This window comes from Myotis lucifugus, unplaced genomic scaffold, assembly GCF_000147115.1.
Source record: "Myotis lucifugus unplaced genomic scaffold, Myoluc2.0 scaffold_73, whole genome shotgun sequence".
NCBI lineage: Eukaryota > Metazoa > Chordata > Mammalia > Chiroptera > Vespertilionidae > Myotis > Myotis lucifugus.
Window position 1 is genome coordinate 4,696,552 of NW_005871121.1, and position 14,062 is coordinate 4,710,613.

At 39.9% G+C, this 14,062-nt stretch overlaps 1 protein-coding gene across 1 annotated transcript in view; it reads left to right on the top strand.

Moving 5' to 3' along the window:
- Window positions 1-14,062, top strand: part of AASS (aminoadipate-semialdehyde synthase) — a 60,560-nt gene that overhangs the window by 8,322 nt on the left and 38,176 nt on the right. The window contains exons 4-10 of the mRNA XM_014457361.2: window positions 2,492-2,559; window positions 2,656-2,802; window positions 3,686-3,764; window positions 3,900-4,027; window positions 5,639-5,787; window positions 7,221-7,343; window positions 7,727-7,838. Of these exons, the coding sequence (XP_014312847.1) occupies window positions 2,492-2,559; window positions 2,656-2,802; window positions 3,686-3,764; window positions 3,900-4,027; window positions 5,639-5,787; window positions 7,221-7,343; window positions 7,727-7,838 (806 nt within the window). The remainder of the gene's footprint in view (window positions 1-2,491; window positions 2,560-2,655; window positions 2,803-3,685; window positions 3,765-3,899; window positions 4,028-5,638; window positions 5,788-7,220; window positions 7,344-7,726; window positions 7,839-14,062) is intronic.

Sequence of the window (14,062 nt, forward strand, 5' to 3'; positions counted from 1 at the left end):
CAGGAGCAACAAGGAGAAATCTAGAAGGGATAGAAGCTGGAGTTTGGGTAAAAACTCTACTTGATTTTTCAGTTAGTACTTTGAACCTTGTTTAGTCAAGAAATACCATGTGGTATAACTGTATCATATTAGACTACCTGAAGGTCCATTATCGTCAGAACAAGTAGACAGAAATTTGTAGGGACATAGGATACTAACACACTACCATCCTCCCTGATAAAAGTGACAGTCATTGAGCACTTCTCAATATGCACAATACATATTCTTTCCAAGTCACATGGAACATTCACCCAGATGGTCCACAAAACAATTCTTAATTAATTTAAAAGATTTGAAATCATGGAGTATGTGCTCTATAATAAAACTGACTTAGAAATTATAATTGCAATGGGGGAAAAAAGGAGACATATGTACTACTATTTGTAATACTTTAAACAATAAAATAAAATTTAAAAAATAAAAATAAATAAAAAAAGAAATTATAATTGAAAGAAAACTAGAAATCTTCCAAATATTTGAAAAAGAAATGATATATTATTGGATAACCCATTCAAGAGTCAAGAAGAAATCACAGGACAAATTAGAAAACATTTGTAATTGAATAAAAGTTTAAAAACAGCATGCCAGCATTTTGGGGATGTGGATAAAGTGGTGCTTAGAAGGCAATCTATAGCATTTAATGCTTTTATTAGAAAAAAGAAAGTTCTCAAGTTAATGATCTAAACTTCCATCTTAAGAAGTTAGAAAATGAACAAGAAATTAAACCAAAAACAAATAAAAGAAAGGACATAATAAAGGTAAGAGAGAAAAATCAATGAAATCAAAGCAGGAAAACAATAGAGAACATCAATGAAATCAAAAGCTGATTCTTTTTTTAAAAATTAATAAAATTGATAAATCGTTAGGTAGGTTGGTTAAAAAAGAGAGAAGACACTATTTACCAATATTAGGAACCCAAGAGGGAACACACTATATATCTTACAAACATTAAAAGGATAAGAGAATATTATAAATAGTCCAAGAAATTTGACAATGGCAATAAAATAGACAAATTCTTGAAAGACACAAATTACCAAATCCAACTCAAGGAGAAATAAAAAACTTGAATATTAATGTACAAAATAAATACCATACATAAACACTTAAGGGAAATGAATTATTTTTTGTAGAGCCTTATTTATAGTATCTTCATTCATAATAGGCTAGAAACAGTTCAAATGTCCATCAGCACAGGAATGGATAAATAAATAAAATGGAAAACTCAGCAATAGAGAGAAGCAAACTGCCGATACACCCAAAGTGTGTATGGATCTCCAGAACATTCAGCTGAGTGAAAGCTGACACACACAAAATATATACTTCATACATTTATATGAAACTATAGAAGGAACTAATCTATACAGACAGAAATAGATCACTAGTTGTTTTCGGCTAAGGGTTGGGAGGATTGACTGGGGTGATGGAAATATTCTTATCTTGATTATGTTAGTGGTAATGTGGGTGGATACATTTGTGGCTGTGTTTTATTATGTATAACTTATCCATTTAAAAGTTGATTTCAGAAAAAAGATAAAAGAACATTTTGTAGGACAGGAAAAGTATGTTCCAATAAAGAAGAAAAGAATGGGTGCTGAGGACTTTGCTACAGGCAGCTGAGTTTTTATTTTTGGGGGGACATCCAAACTGAGAAATGCGTAAGGTGGATGGTTAGGTCTTGAAATAAAAATATCTGTGTTAGAGATCCAGATGTGTTGTCATCTGTATACAGAGAGTACTTGGAATTTAGGACTGGATGAAATTAGCTAAGGGAAAAAAACGAGAGACTGAAGAGAATAGGGCCCAGGACAGAATCCAGAAGCTAGCTGATTAATTTTTAAGGCAAAGGAAGAGGACACTAATGTTCAAGGAATGGCCATGGGATACTGAGGGAAGAGACTCTGACAAAGGGGCTCTTCATTGACAAATACCTCTGACAAGTACGTCAAGATCTGAAGTGTCCACTAAGATTGGTTATTTGAGTCACTAAAATTGCTAATAGGAGTCATGGGGTCAATGGTGACTGTTTTCATTTGTTCTTTCTTTCTTTCTTTTTTTTTTTGGTATGGCAGGAATGGAAGAGTGTTTATAAATGTTGATAGGAATAAACCAATAGACAGCGATAATGAAAAGAATAATTCAAGAGTGGATTCCTTCGAGAGGCAGGAAGGCATGGGATCTGGAGCAAAGGTGGAGCGATTACCCGTAGAGGAGAAGAGGGACACTCATGCCATTGTAGCAGGATTGAAAGCGGAAGGGAGGGCGGGCATGAAGCTGGCTTAGTGCCTTTGATTGCAGAAAGTTGAGGGGATGGATAAGATGATGGCCTCTCCCAAAGCGGAGATGCTGTGGCCTGTGCTTCCTCAGAGCCTTGAGCAGGTTGGAGAACGGGCAGAGAGAGCAGGTCCTACTTCTCCCAACTAATGGTCTTTCTATCGGTCTGATTCTACAATAGGGATGATCAACATTTTGCACGGAATGGGTTTAAGGCTCCTTGCTTTGGGACATCACACACCTTTTATGGTGAGAAGTTGATTTTTTTAAAAATACATATCACACTTTTAGAGTAGGAAAATGTCTCAAGTGGTAGACTAACTTGAATTGTGTGCTTGCTTTCAGCACATTGGCATGGCTCATAACTATAGGAACAGCAGCCAGGCTGTGCAAGCTGTCCGTGATGCTGGCTATGAAATATCTCTGGGTTTGATGCCCAAGTCGATAGGGCCCCTAACATTTGTGTTCACAGGGACTGGTAATGTATCGAAGGTAAATCCCTCCTGTCTCGTTTCTGTAAAGCAGCCTGAAACTCTAAGAGGGTGTGGGCGTGTCGTGAGCATTTCAGAGCCCCACTTTTTCATAAACGGGCATTCTGTTTGGGGTACTTTCCTTACCCATGTATGAACCTTTACTATAGTAAAGAGCAGTCGTAGTCTAAACTTATGTTCTATGTTTTTAGTTGATTCCAAGCTGTGAGAGGTTTTGCATGCTTTTCCCTCCTTTTTAGAGGGAAAACTCATTTTTAATGGTGTAAAGCTCTGTTCTTAGGGGGATCTGTTTTACCTCCATCACTGAGATGTCCAGAAGTTTGGACGTTACCCTAGGCTGTAAATTTTTCAAGATGACTTGGGGAGTTTTGCTAATCAGATGCATTCAAGACTGGAATGAATACTTTCTTCTTCTGGGATGATTTAGATGATGCATTTGTAGACCCCTCCCAACCCCCCCCCCGAAACTTATAAAATAGATTTTTCTTTAATGAAAATATTTTACAAAGAGGACATCACTATTTGTATTATGCTGTGAGATAGGGGTCTAATTTTTGGATAGGAAATATAGTTTCCCCACTTGAAATAATTTCTGCAACGGAGCAAAAAGTAAATAGAAATACTTTATGGTGCTCTCATTTCTAAATACTCTTGTTTCTGTGCTGAATGTCTTAAATAATAAATTTAAGCCCCTTCCAGTGCATGGTGTTCACACTGCTTGCTGTGAGCAAAAACCTCATCTGCACTCCTTGCCGCAGTCCTGGTCACAGGGCGGGACAAGTGGACCTGTATAATTGTGGGAAGATGAGTTAGAATCTTTGCCTAACATCGTGTTGGCTCTTTTCCTATTTATTTTTAGATTTTTACTCATGTGTTATTTACAGGGGGCCCAAGAAATCTTCAATGAACTGCCCTGTGAATATGTAGAACCACATGAATTAAAAGAAGTTTCCCAAACTGGGGGTAAGAGGGGGAGGGTGGCTGTGTGTATTTTTTACTGGTTTTTTTTTTTTAACAGTGTCTGTGTTACAGTATTTTATCACTATCAATCTTTATCATTTGTCACCCACGTTACTAATTTTCTTTCTCCTCTGTAAGACCTGAGGAAAGTGTATGGAACGGTGATAAGTCGCCATCATCACCTTGTCAGGAAGACAGATGGTGTATATGATCCTGTGGAATATGACAAATATCCTGAGCGCTACAGAAGTCGTTTTAATACCGATGTGAGTAGCACACTCAGCTTTTGAGTTGGTTACTCATGATACACCATAGCCAGGCTGTTTTCAGGAGAGAAATTATGGATGCGTACATTGCTTTTTAGTTCCTCATGTTGACTTGCGGTGAGTCCCTTGGATGTTATGAGTTGGGCTAAGGCGCTGTTGGCTTTTATTGACATTTGCAGGGGCCTTTGCTGAGTGGTTTTGGTGGTTTCTGTGGCTGTGCCCTTTATTTCACTGACTCTGTTTCTTCTTCAGGTCTGTACGTGCCCAATAGCTCTAAACATTTCCTGTGGATTGTTATTTTCTGTGTTTATCCTGGACTAGCTTGTACTGTTGGCAAAGTACAGTGTCTATGAGGTTTGATTTCAACATAGGCTTATTCCTCCCAGGCCATGAATTGCAGTCATAACCTCAGCCAGCTGTCTTGAAATGCATGCCATTGATTTTAGCGCTCCAGGGTGAAACAGGCTATAGAAGCATAGACCCATCCCCAGTGTACCAAAAAGTTACTTTCAATTAAAATCCTTTTGATGGGAGCATACTGGACTCACAAGGACCACATGTTTGTATGTTCTGTAGTCATTGGTCATACAACTATCCTCTTCAAAAGAAATCAACAGGCCGAAACCGGTTTGGCTCAGTGGATAGAGCATCGGCTTGTGGACTGAAAGGTCCCAGGTTCGATTCCGGTCAAGGGCATGTACCTGGGTTGCGGGCACATCCCCAGTAGGAGATGTGCAGGAGGCAGCTGATCGATGTTTCTCTCTCATCGATGTTTCTAACTTTCTATTTCTCTCCCTTCCTCTCTGTAAAAAATCAATAAAATATATTTTAAAAAAAAGAAATCAACAAAAAAGAAAACAAAAATGCAGGCAGGTATGGTGAGAAGGAATATTGTATTTTAAATAATGTTGAATATGTTTCAACAACGTAGCCTTTTTAGATTCTGGCGTGAAATGTAATGCTTAGCATGTAAAGCATGTTATAGGAAGAGCATCTTACCTGTAACTTGCACATTCTGGAGACACCTGAGAAAGAAATATTATGAAACTAGACTCAGACTGAAAAATTTTGCATCTAGTAAATTTCCATCCCTTCTGTCTTTCCCAATCACAGAAGTATCGGTTATTGGCTGCCTCCTAAAACTTATAATGACCTAGTTACCATGTATGCATGTGTGTAGTGCATTTGTCCATGGAGCCTACAGATGCTTTAATCTTTATGACTTTCCTTTGAGGATAGGGTATGTATTATCCCCATCTGGCAGGTAAAGAAAATAGCCCAGAGAAGTTGAGGTAGCCTGATGTAGGTCATGCTGCATAGAGCATTAGGTCACCTGATTCTCTGTCCCTTCCTTTTTCTTAGCTATGTAATATATTATAGAGCAGATGTATTCATCTATTTATGTTCATATATTGATCATGGGAACTTTTACACTGAATCTGGGTGGTTATTTATTGTCTCGGACTCAAAAGAAGTCCACTGACCTAGCAAATAAAGTCAACTTGAAATAACATTAAAATATTTCTCGTGGAATTTACTGATAGCTCTCTTTCAGCACACTATTGAAATACACTGTTTCCTAGTTTGTTGAACCCGAAACTTGCTTTACAGATTGCACCCTTCACAACTTGCCTTGTTAATGGAATCTATTGGGAACAAAGCAGCCCGCGTCTACTCACCCGCCAAGATCTTCGGAGTCTCCTGGCTCCAGGCAAGTCCCCTGTTGGTGGTGTGGAAGGCTGCCCTGCATTGTCACACAAGTAAGGACCTTGCTTCAGCAATGACGGCAGTTTTTAGCAGGGCCCGCCGTTAGGGTATCACATAGGGGATTCGTGTGTCACAGGACTGGACTGTGACTGAGTAGTTGCTTTATCTTAGCTGAGCTCTTGAGAACATTTGACAGTTAAACTTCCCTCCTTCTTGAATCTCTGAAGTTCTGTGGCTCCATATGTGGCTCAGAAGTCTCCTCCTCAGTGAGGTCCTTCCCCATTCCCTCTCTCGCTAGTCTGCTCCTCTGCTTCTTTACTGAAACTCACCGTCATTTATTTCCCAGTGTTTATGATCTACCCTCTCCTCCTTGAACTTGGTCTTCTTAAGCAGAGGGCCCCATTTCTCTTGGCTACAAGTACCCAGGACATTGCCTGACAACTCATATACTTTCAAATAATGATTCAATGTCCAATTAATGAATGAATCAGTCAATATTCATGGAACACCAGATCTGTCTGGCACTCTGCTGAGCTAGAAGATAAAGGAGAATAAAACTGCGGTTGCTCCCCGCAGGCGTGTCGCTGGCAGCAAGTAGGTGCCAAGGGAATGCTAGGAGCAATCGATATTACCAGCGTTTAGGAGAAAGTGGGAGCCGGGGATCAGCAATACCTTAAGAGGGAGGAGTGAGGAGAATGAGAATTGCAAGTGACAGGATTGCTGCTTGATAAATACGGAGTCACCAAAGCACAGTGTAAGACCCTGTGTGGGCCAGTCCAGGTCTAGCCGAGGGTTTACATAGGCAAGTGGTAATTGGAGATGGGGCAGGAATTGTATTTTAAATAATTTTGGGGTCAAACTCTACAGGATTTCAAGTGGTGGACTGAGGCATTTGTTCATAAGTCTAGAGATTTCCATGTAATAATACATGTAAAATTATGTAGTACAAAGCAGGGTGGAGGGAGTTGGCTAAGTAGTTTATGAAAGTTCAGGCTGTTGTCAATGACATATTTCGGGAAGGGATTTTCCACTTTTATTTCCCTCTCCCTTTCTCTCCCCCTCTTTTTCTTCCTTGTGAAGCCTGAAACTCATAGTGAGAAGATGTGGTATATCCCAGAAGCACACAGGGAGCTGTAGGGAAAAAGCTAAGAGCCTAGGCAGCCACCTTAAAAATTGTCCCACGCACCTTTCATTTTGAGTCATTTTTAATCTTGTTGGAGACTTTTGAGCAGCGGTTCTCAACCTGTGGGTCGCGACCCCTTTGGAGGTCGAACGACCCTTTCACAGGGGTCGCCTAAGACCATCCTGCATATCAGATATTTACATGATGATTCATAACAGTAGCAACATTACAGTTATGAAGTAGCAACGAAAATAATGTTATGGTTGGGTCACAACATGAGGAACTGTATTTAAAGGGCCAGAAGGTTGAGAACCACTGCTTTAGAGTGCCATGCTCTGATCTCAGTGTTGATGTTCTTTTCAGACTTGTAGCGATATGTGACATTTCTGCAGACCCAGGAGGATCTATAGAGTTTATGACTGAGTGCACGACAATAGAGCATCCCTTCTGCATGTATGATGCAGACCAGCATATTCTTCATGACAGGTGAGTGTGCTAAAGCTGTTAGATAGTGGGAAAGACATAAAAACACGTCATTTGCTTTGTATACTAGTCCTAAAATACTCAATATTTTACATCATTACGAAGACTACGCAAACTTCCAGAGATATACTGAAACATATTTAAAAATTTGGTAGAAAACCCGCATGCAAATTAGAACACTTAAATCCGTATATACAATGTTTAAGTAGGAAATAGGTTGCTGAAGAGGGAAAAGCTTTGTTTGACAATTCTTGCTTATTTTGTTATATATTCCAGTACCATATTACAAATGATATGAAGCAAATATAGTGGAGTAGACATCTGGAAAAGTTAGAACTCACAAGTAACATTTTGTACATCCAAATAAAGCATATTGCTTCTCCTAGTGTTGAAGGTTCTGGGATTCTGATGTGTTCCATTGACAATTTGCCCGCGCAGCTTCCAAAAGAAGCTACAGAGTGCTTTGGCGACATGCTTTATCCTTATATTGAAGAAATGGTAAGCAAACCTAGAGCCTTGTAACACTTCCATGGCTGGAAATAGAACTGTGGTGTGATCTTATCGATGTTCTGGTCTCTGTATTAAGAAATCTGTTGCAAAGTGAAATGCCAGCCCTTCCCTGAAGCCCTTACTGACACTTTACATATTCTGCTTCCTTGTCTCATGGGAAATATGGTTGAATAACTGTCTTCATGCTTAATTACAATTTGCACTTGCCTCTCCTTATGCATGTTTGAGTAAGAATATTCATGACATGGAAGATAAGATTAGATTTATTTTCAATTTTCCTGCTTTCTAGGTCAATTCATATGAGGGTATTCTTAGTGTGCTGTGATTAGCAGATTTGAAAAATCAGGTATATAGGAAATTTTATTGGATTTTAGTCACTAATGCTTAGTTAAGTGACAGCTTTTCTTGAGGTCTTGTATTTTTCACTGTGGTCAGTGATTGATTAATGAAAATACTGTGTTATCTAAATTCCATTTTCTTTTTTTTTCCTTTTTGTTAAATTTATTGGGGTAACATTGGTTAACAAAATTACACAGGTTTCATCTGTACACTGTATTGTGTGTTCACCACCCCAAGTCAAGTCTCCGTCCGTCACCATTTATCCCCCTATACCCTTTTCCACTGCCACCCCCCTCCCCCCATCACCACACTGTTATCCCTGTCCACAAATTCTTCATGAATTCTTTCTCTCTTTTTTTATCTTTTTGGCTCAATCCTTCCATCTTCCCACCCAGTCCTCACCCCAGACAGTTGTCAGCCTGCTCTTTATCTATGAGTCTGTCTCTGTTTTGCTTGATAGTTATTTTATTCATTGGATTGCACATGTGAGTGAAATCATATGGTACCTGTCTTTCTCTGACTGGCTTATTTCACTCGGCATAATGTGCTCCAGGCCCATCCATGCTGTTGCAAAGGGTAAAATTTCCTTGTTTTTACAGCAGAGAACTATTCTAGTGTGTAAATTTACCACTTTTTTTGTGCCAAAGACAAGCTTTCTTATTTCAGTATTTGTCTTAAGCCTTCATACTCAACCTGCTTTATGTCTGCTGCTGATGGCTGACTGCCTCTGGCAATGAGTCCCAAGGTGTGAATCAGTGGCTGCTGTCCTTTTCATCCATGGCTTTACTCTGGAGCTATCACACTGCAATGGGACAGTAGTTATGGGGCATAAATAAATGAAACTTTGTGAACTTCTTTTCTTTCACATACTACTCCATTTTGAACCTTTGTTTTTTCTCCTGTAATATGTCAGCAGGAAGATGTAACAGGCTTTAGAAAATGCAGGCAGCAGGCACTGCCATAGTTGGCACAATATTATAGTGCATCTACTATGTGCCAGGCAGTGCTTAAATTACTTTATATATTTTAATTTTTAATTACTCATGACAGCCATATCAGATAGGTACCATAAATAAACCCATATTATAGATTAGAAAATTGAGGCATAAAGTACTGAGAAAGGGTGCTGGAATCGGTGCTGAGGGATTAGCATGTGAAGTAGCATAGTAAGCAGAGTATACCTCCCAGGCTTTATTGGAGACCTCATCTTGCTTTCTGGCCTTGAGCTGGGTACTCACTTTCTGAGCCTCAGATGTTTCACCTGCGTTGGTTGTAATTTAAAATCTTAATGGCCCTCCAGTTGTAACATTCTGTATTGTGGATGTCTGAGTGGCTGAAAGGCATGTATATAAAAAAATAATAAGTTTACCCAGATGTTTACCATTTTCGATGATCTTCATTCATTTCCCTCTGGCATCATTTCCCTGTAGACTTGATAATTTCCTTTAGCTGGTTCAATGAATTTATTTTCATTTTTTTAAAAAAATCTTTATTGTTGAAAGTATTACAGAGGTCCCCATTTTTATTCCCATTGCCCCCCTCTACCTGCTTCCCACCCCACCCCTGCCCTTCACCACCCTATTGTCTATGTCCATAGGCAATGCATATATGCATATAGGATCTTTGGTTAATCTCTCCCTGCCTCTCCCCCTTACCCCACTTCCCTGTGAGATTCATCAGTCTGTTCCATGTTTCCATGCTTCTGGTTCTATTTTATTCATCAGTTTATTTTGTTCATTAGATTCCCTGTTCATTTATTTTGATTTTTAGATACAATTGTGTTTTTAAAAAAAATATATTTTTATTGATTTTAGAGAGGAAAGGAGAGGGAGAGAGAGAGAAACATCAATGATGAGAGAGAATCATTGGTTGGGTGCCTCCTGCATGCTCCCTACTGGGGATTGAGCCTGCAACCTGGGCATGTGCCCTGACCAGGAATCGAACCATGATCTTTTGGTTCATAGGTTGATGTTCAATCACTGAGCCACACCAGCCAGGCGATACAATTGTTGATAGATATGTATTGCCATTTTATTTTTCATATTTCTCCTCCTCCTCCTCCTCCTCCTCCACCTCCTCCTCCTCCTCCTCCTCTTTCTCTTTCTTTTTCTTCTTCTTCCTTTTCTTAAAGAATATCCTTCAACATTTCATGTAATACTGTAATACTGGTTTGGTGGTGATGAACTCCTTTAGCTTTTTCTTGTCTGGAAAGCTCTTTATTTGACCTTCAATTCTAAATTATAGCTTTGCTGGGTAGGGTAATCCTGGTTGTAGATCCTTGCTATTCATCACTTTCAATATTTCTTCCCACTCCCTTCTGGCCTGCAAAGTTTGTGTTGAGAAGTCAGCTAACAGTCATATGGGTACTCCCTTGTAGGTAATTAACTGATTTTCTCTTGCTGCTTTTAAGATTCTTTGTCTTTAACCCTTAGCATTTTAATTATGATGTGTCTTGGTGTGGGCCTCTTTGGTTTCCTCTTGTTTGGGGCTCTCTGTGCTTCCTGGACTTGTAAGTCTATTTCTTTTACCAGGTAGGAGAAGTTTTTGTCATTATTTCTTCAAATAGGTTTTCAATATCTTACTCTCTCTCTTCTCCTTCTGGCACCCCTATAATACGAATGTTGGTACACTTGAAGTTGTCCCAGAGACTCCTTATACTATGTTCATATTTTTGGATTATTTTTTCTTTTTGCTCTTCTGACTTGGTGTTTTATTGCTTCCTCATATTCCAAGTCATTGATTTCATTCTCAGAATTCTCTACTTTACTGTTGACTCCCTGTAAATTATTCTTTATTTCAGTTAGTGTATGCTTAATTTCTGACTGGTCCTTTGTCATGTCATTGATATTCTAATTTCCTTGAAATTCTCACTAAGATCCTTGAAAGTCTCACTAAGTCACTTGAAGCTCTCATTAAGCTACTTGAGCAACCTTATAACCATTATTTTATTCATTTATTCATGTATTTATTTATTTATTTATTTTCTTTACTAATTAAGGTATTACATATGTGTCCTTATTCCCCACCTCGTCACTCATGCCCTCACCCCCTGGGTGTCTGTGTCCATTGGTTGGGCTTATATGCATGCATACAAGTCCTTTGGTTGATCTCTCCCCCTTACCCCCACCCTCCCCTACCTTTCCTCTGAGGTTTGATGGTCTGATCGATGCTTCTCTGTCTCTGGATCTGTTTTTGTTCATCAGTTTATGTTGTTCATTATATTCCACAAATGAGTGAGATCATGTGATATTTATCTTTCTCTGACTGGCTTATTTCACTTAGCATAATGCTCTCCAGTTCCATCCATGTTGTTGCAAATGCTAAGTATTCCTTCTTTTTTACCGCAGCATAGTATTCCATTGTGTAGATGTACCACATTTTTTAATCCACTCATCTGCTAATGGGCACTTAGGCTGTTTCCAAATCTTAGCTATGGTGAATTGTGCCGCTATGAACATAGGGATGCATATATCCTTTCTGATTGGTGTTTCTAGTTTCTTGGGATATATTCCTAGAAGTGGGATCACTGGGTCAAATGGGAGTTCCACTTTTAGTTTTATGAGGAAACTCCATACTGTTCTCCACAGTGGATGCACCAGTCTGCATTCCCACCATCAGTGCACTAGGGTTTCTTTTTCTCCACATCCTTGCCAGCACTTGTCATTTGTTGATATGTTGATGATAGCCCTTCTGACAGGTGTGAGATGGTACCTCATTGTCATTTTGATTTGCATTTCTCGGATGATTAGTGACTTTGAGCATGTTTTCATATGTCTCTTGGCCTTTCTTATGTCCTCCTTTGAAAAGTATCTGTTTAGGTCCGTTGCCCATTTTTTTATTGGGTTCTTTATCTTCCTTTTATTAAGTTGTATGAGTTCCCTGTAATTACTGGAGATTAAACGCTTATCGGTGATAACATTGGCAAATATGTTCTCCCATGCAGTGGGCTTTCTTGTTATTTTGTTGATGGTTTCTTTTGCCGTACAGAAGCTTTTTATTTTGATGTAGTCCCATTTGTTTATTTTCTCTTTAGTTTCCATTGCCCTAGGAGCGGTATTGGTGAAGAAATTGCTTCAGCATATGTCTGAGATTTTGCTGCCTGTGGATTCCTCTAGTATTTCTTATGGTTTTCCGTCTTATGTTTAAGTCCTTTATCCATTTTGAGTTTATTCTTGTGTGTAGTGTAAGTTGGTGGTCTAGTTTCATTTTTTTGCATGTATCTCTCCAATTTTCCCAACACCATTTATTGAATAGACTGTCTTGACTCCATTGTATGTACTTGCCTCCTTTGTCAAATATTAATTGAGCATATTGGTTTGGGTCGATTTCTGGGTTCTCTAATCTATTCCATTGGTCTATATGTCTGTTATGCCAGTACCAGGAAGTTTTGAGAACAATGGCTTTGTAATACAGCTTAATATCTGCTATTGAGATCCCTCCTACTTTGTTCTTCTTTCTCAGGATTGCTGCAGCTATTTGGGGTCTTTTTTATTCCAGATGAATTTTTGGAGAGTTCGTTCTAGGTCTGTGGAATATGCTGTTGGTATTTTTATAACCATTATTTTGAATTCTGCATCTCATCATTTGCTTGCTTCCATTTCATTTAGTTTTTTTTTTCCTGGAGATTTCTTCTGTTCTTTCATTTGTCATATGTTTCTTTGTCTCCACATTTTGGCTGCTTTCCTGTATTTGTTTCTATGTATTAGGTAGAGCTGCAATGTCTTCTAGAATCATAAAGTAGCCTTGTGTAGTAGTGTCCTGTAGGACCCAGTGGCTCGCCCTCCCCAGTCACCTGAGCTGGGCATTCTAGGTGTTCTCTTGTGTGGGTGGTGTGCACAGTCTTGTTGTAGTTAAGCCTTGATTGCTTTTGGCGTCACTGGGAGGAATTTACTTCCAGGCTAATTGGCTGTGAAGACCCAGCTGCGATGAGAGTGGAAGAGCTGCTGTGCAGGAAACACCCCTATGGAGCAGGGCTTGCTTCAGTGGGGCTTTTGTGCTTACTGAGTCTGTCCCTTGATTGTTTCACTTGTGGCTCTGTAGAGTTGTAATCTGGTATGGTCTGAAGTTGTCCACTGGGTGCACTGGCTCTGGGGACTCCAGGAGGTGCAAAGTCAGCCACTGCCTGGGGCCACCCAGCAGGAGCTACTGAACGATCTGAAGATGGCTGCTATTTGTACTAAGCTTGGAAGTGCTCAGGAGAGGCCAAATTGTGAAGCAAGGCAGGCTGGTGCTAGTGCCAGGTCTTGGGCCTCTTATTGCTAGGCATGGGGCACACTGTTCCCAGCTGCTGCTTGTTTAAGAAATTTTAGGGAAGTCTGAAGCCTGAACCAGGATGGGCCATTCATATGGAAAAGCCGCTACAAACAATTTGGGTGGGGCTGCAAGTTAGATGGGGCCGGGTCTCAGGGAATCACCAGGATGGAGCTAACAGTATGAGGCAGGCTGATAGAAACTCAGATATGGCTGCCAGTCAGCTCTGTGATGGGGAGGTTCCAGCAGAGGAACAATGACTCCTGCGAGCACCTCTGCCTGGGAGAAAACTGCCCCCAAGTCCTTGCTTTGATGCTAAACAGTCCAGTTCCTCCCTGTATGTCTCTGGTTCCCCCAATATCATCACCCCATGCTGGAGCTCAGAGGAATCAAGTCTGAGTAAGTTCACGTGTTGGTCCATTAAAAGGGACTGCCTGGTTCTCCAGCAGCCTCCATGTCACTCAGACACAATACCTGCTGGTTTTTACAGTCTGAAGTTATGGGGACTTCTCTTCCCAGCTCTGGAACACTGGGATAGGGGTATTGTGTGGGGCTGGGACCCCTTGCTTCTCAAAGGAGGCCTCTGCAGTGGAGATAGCCCTCCCAATTAAAAACACACCACA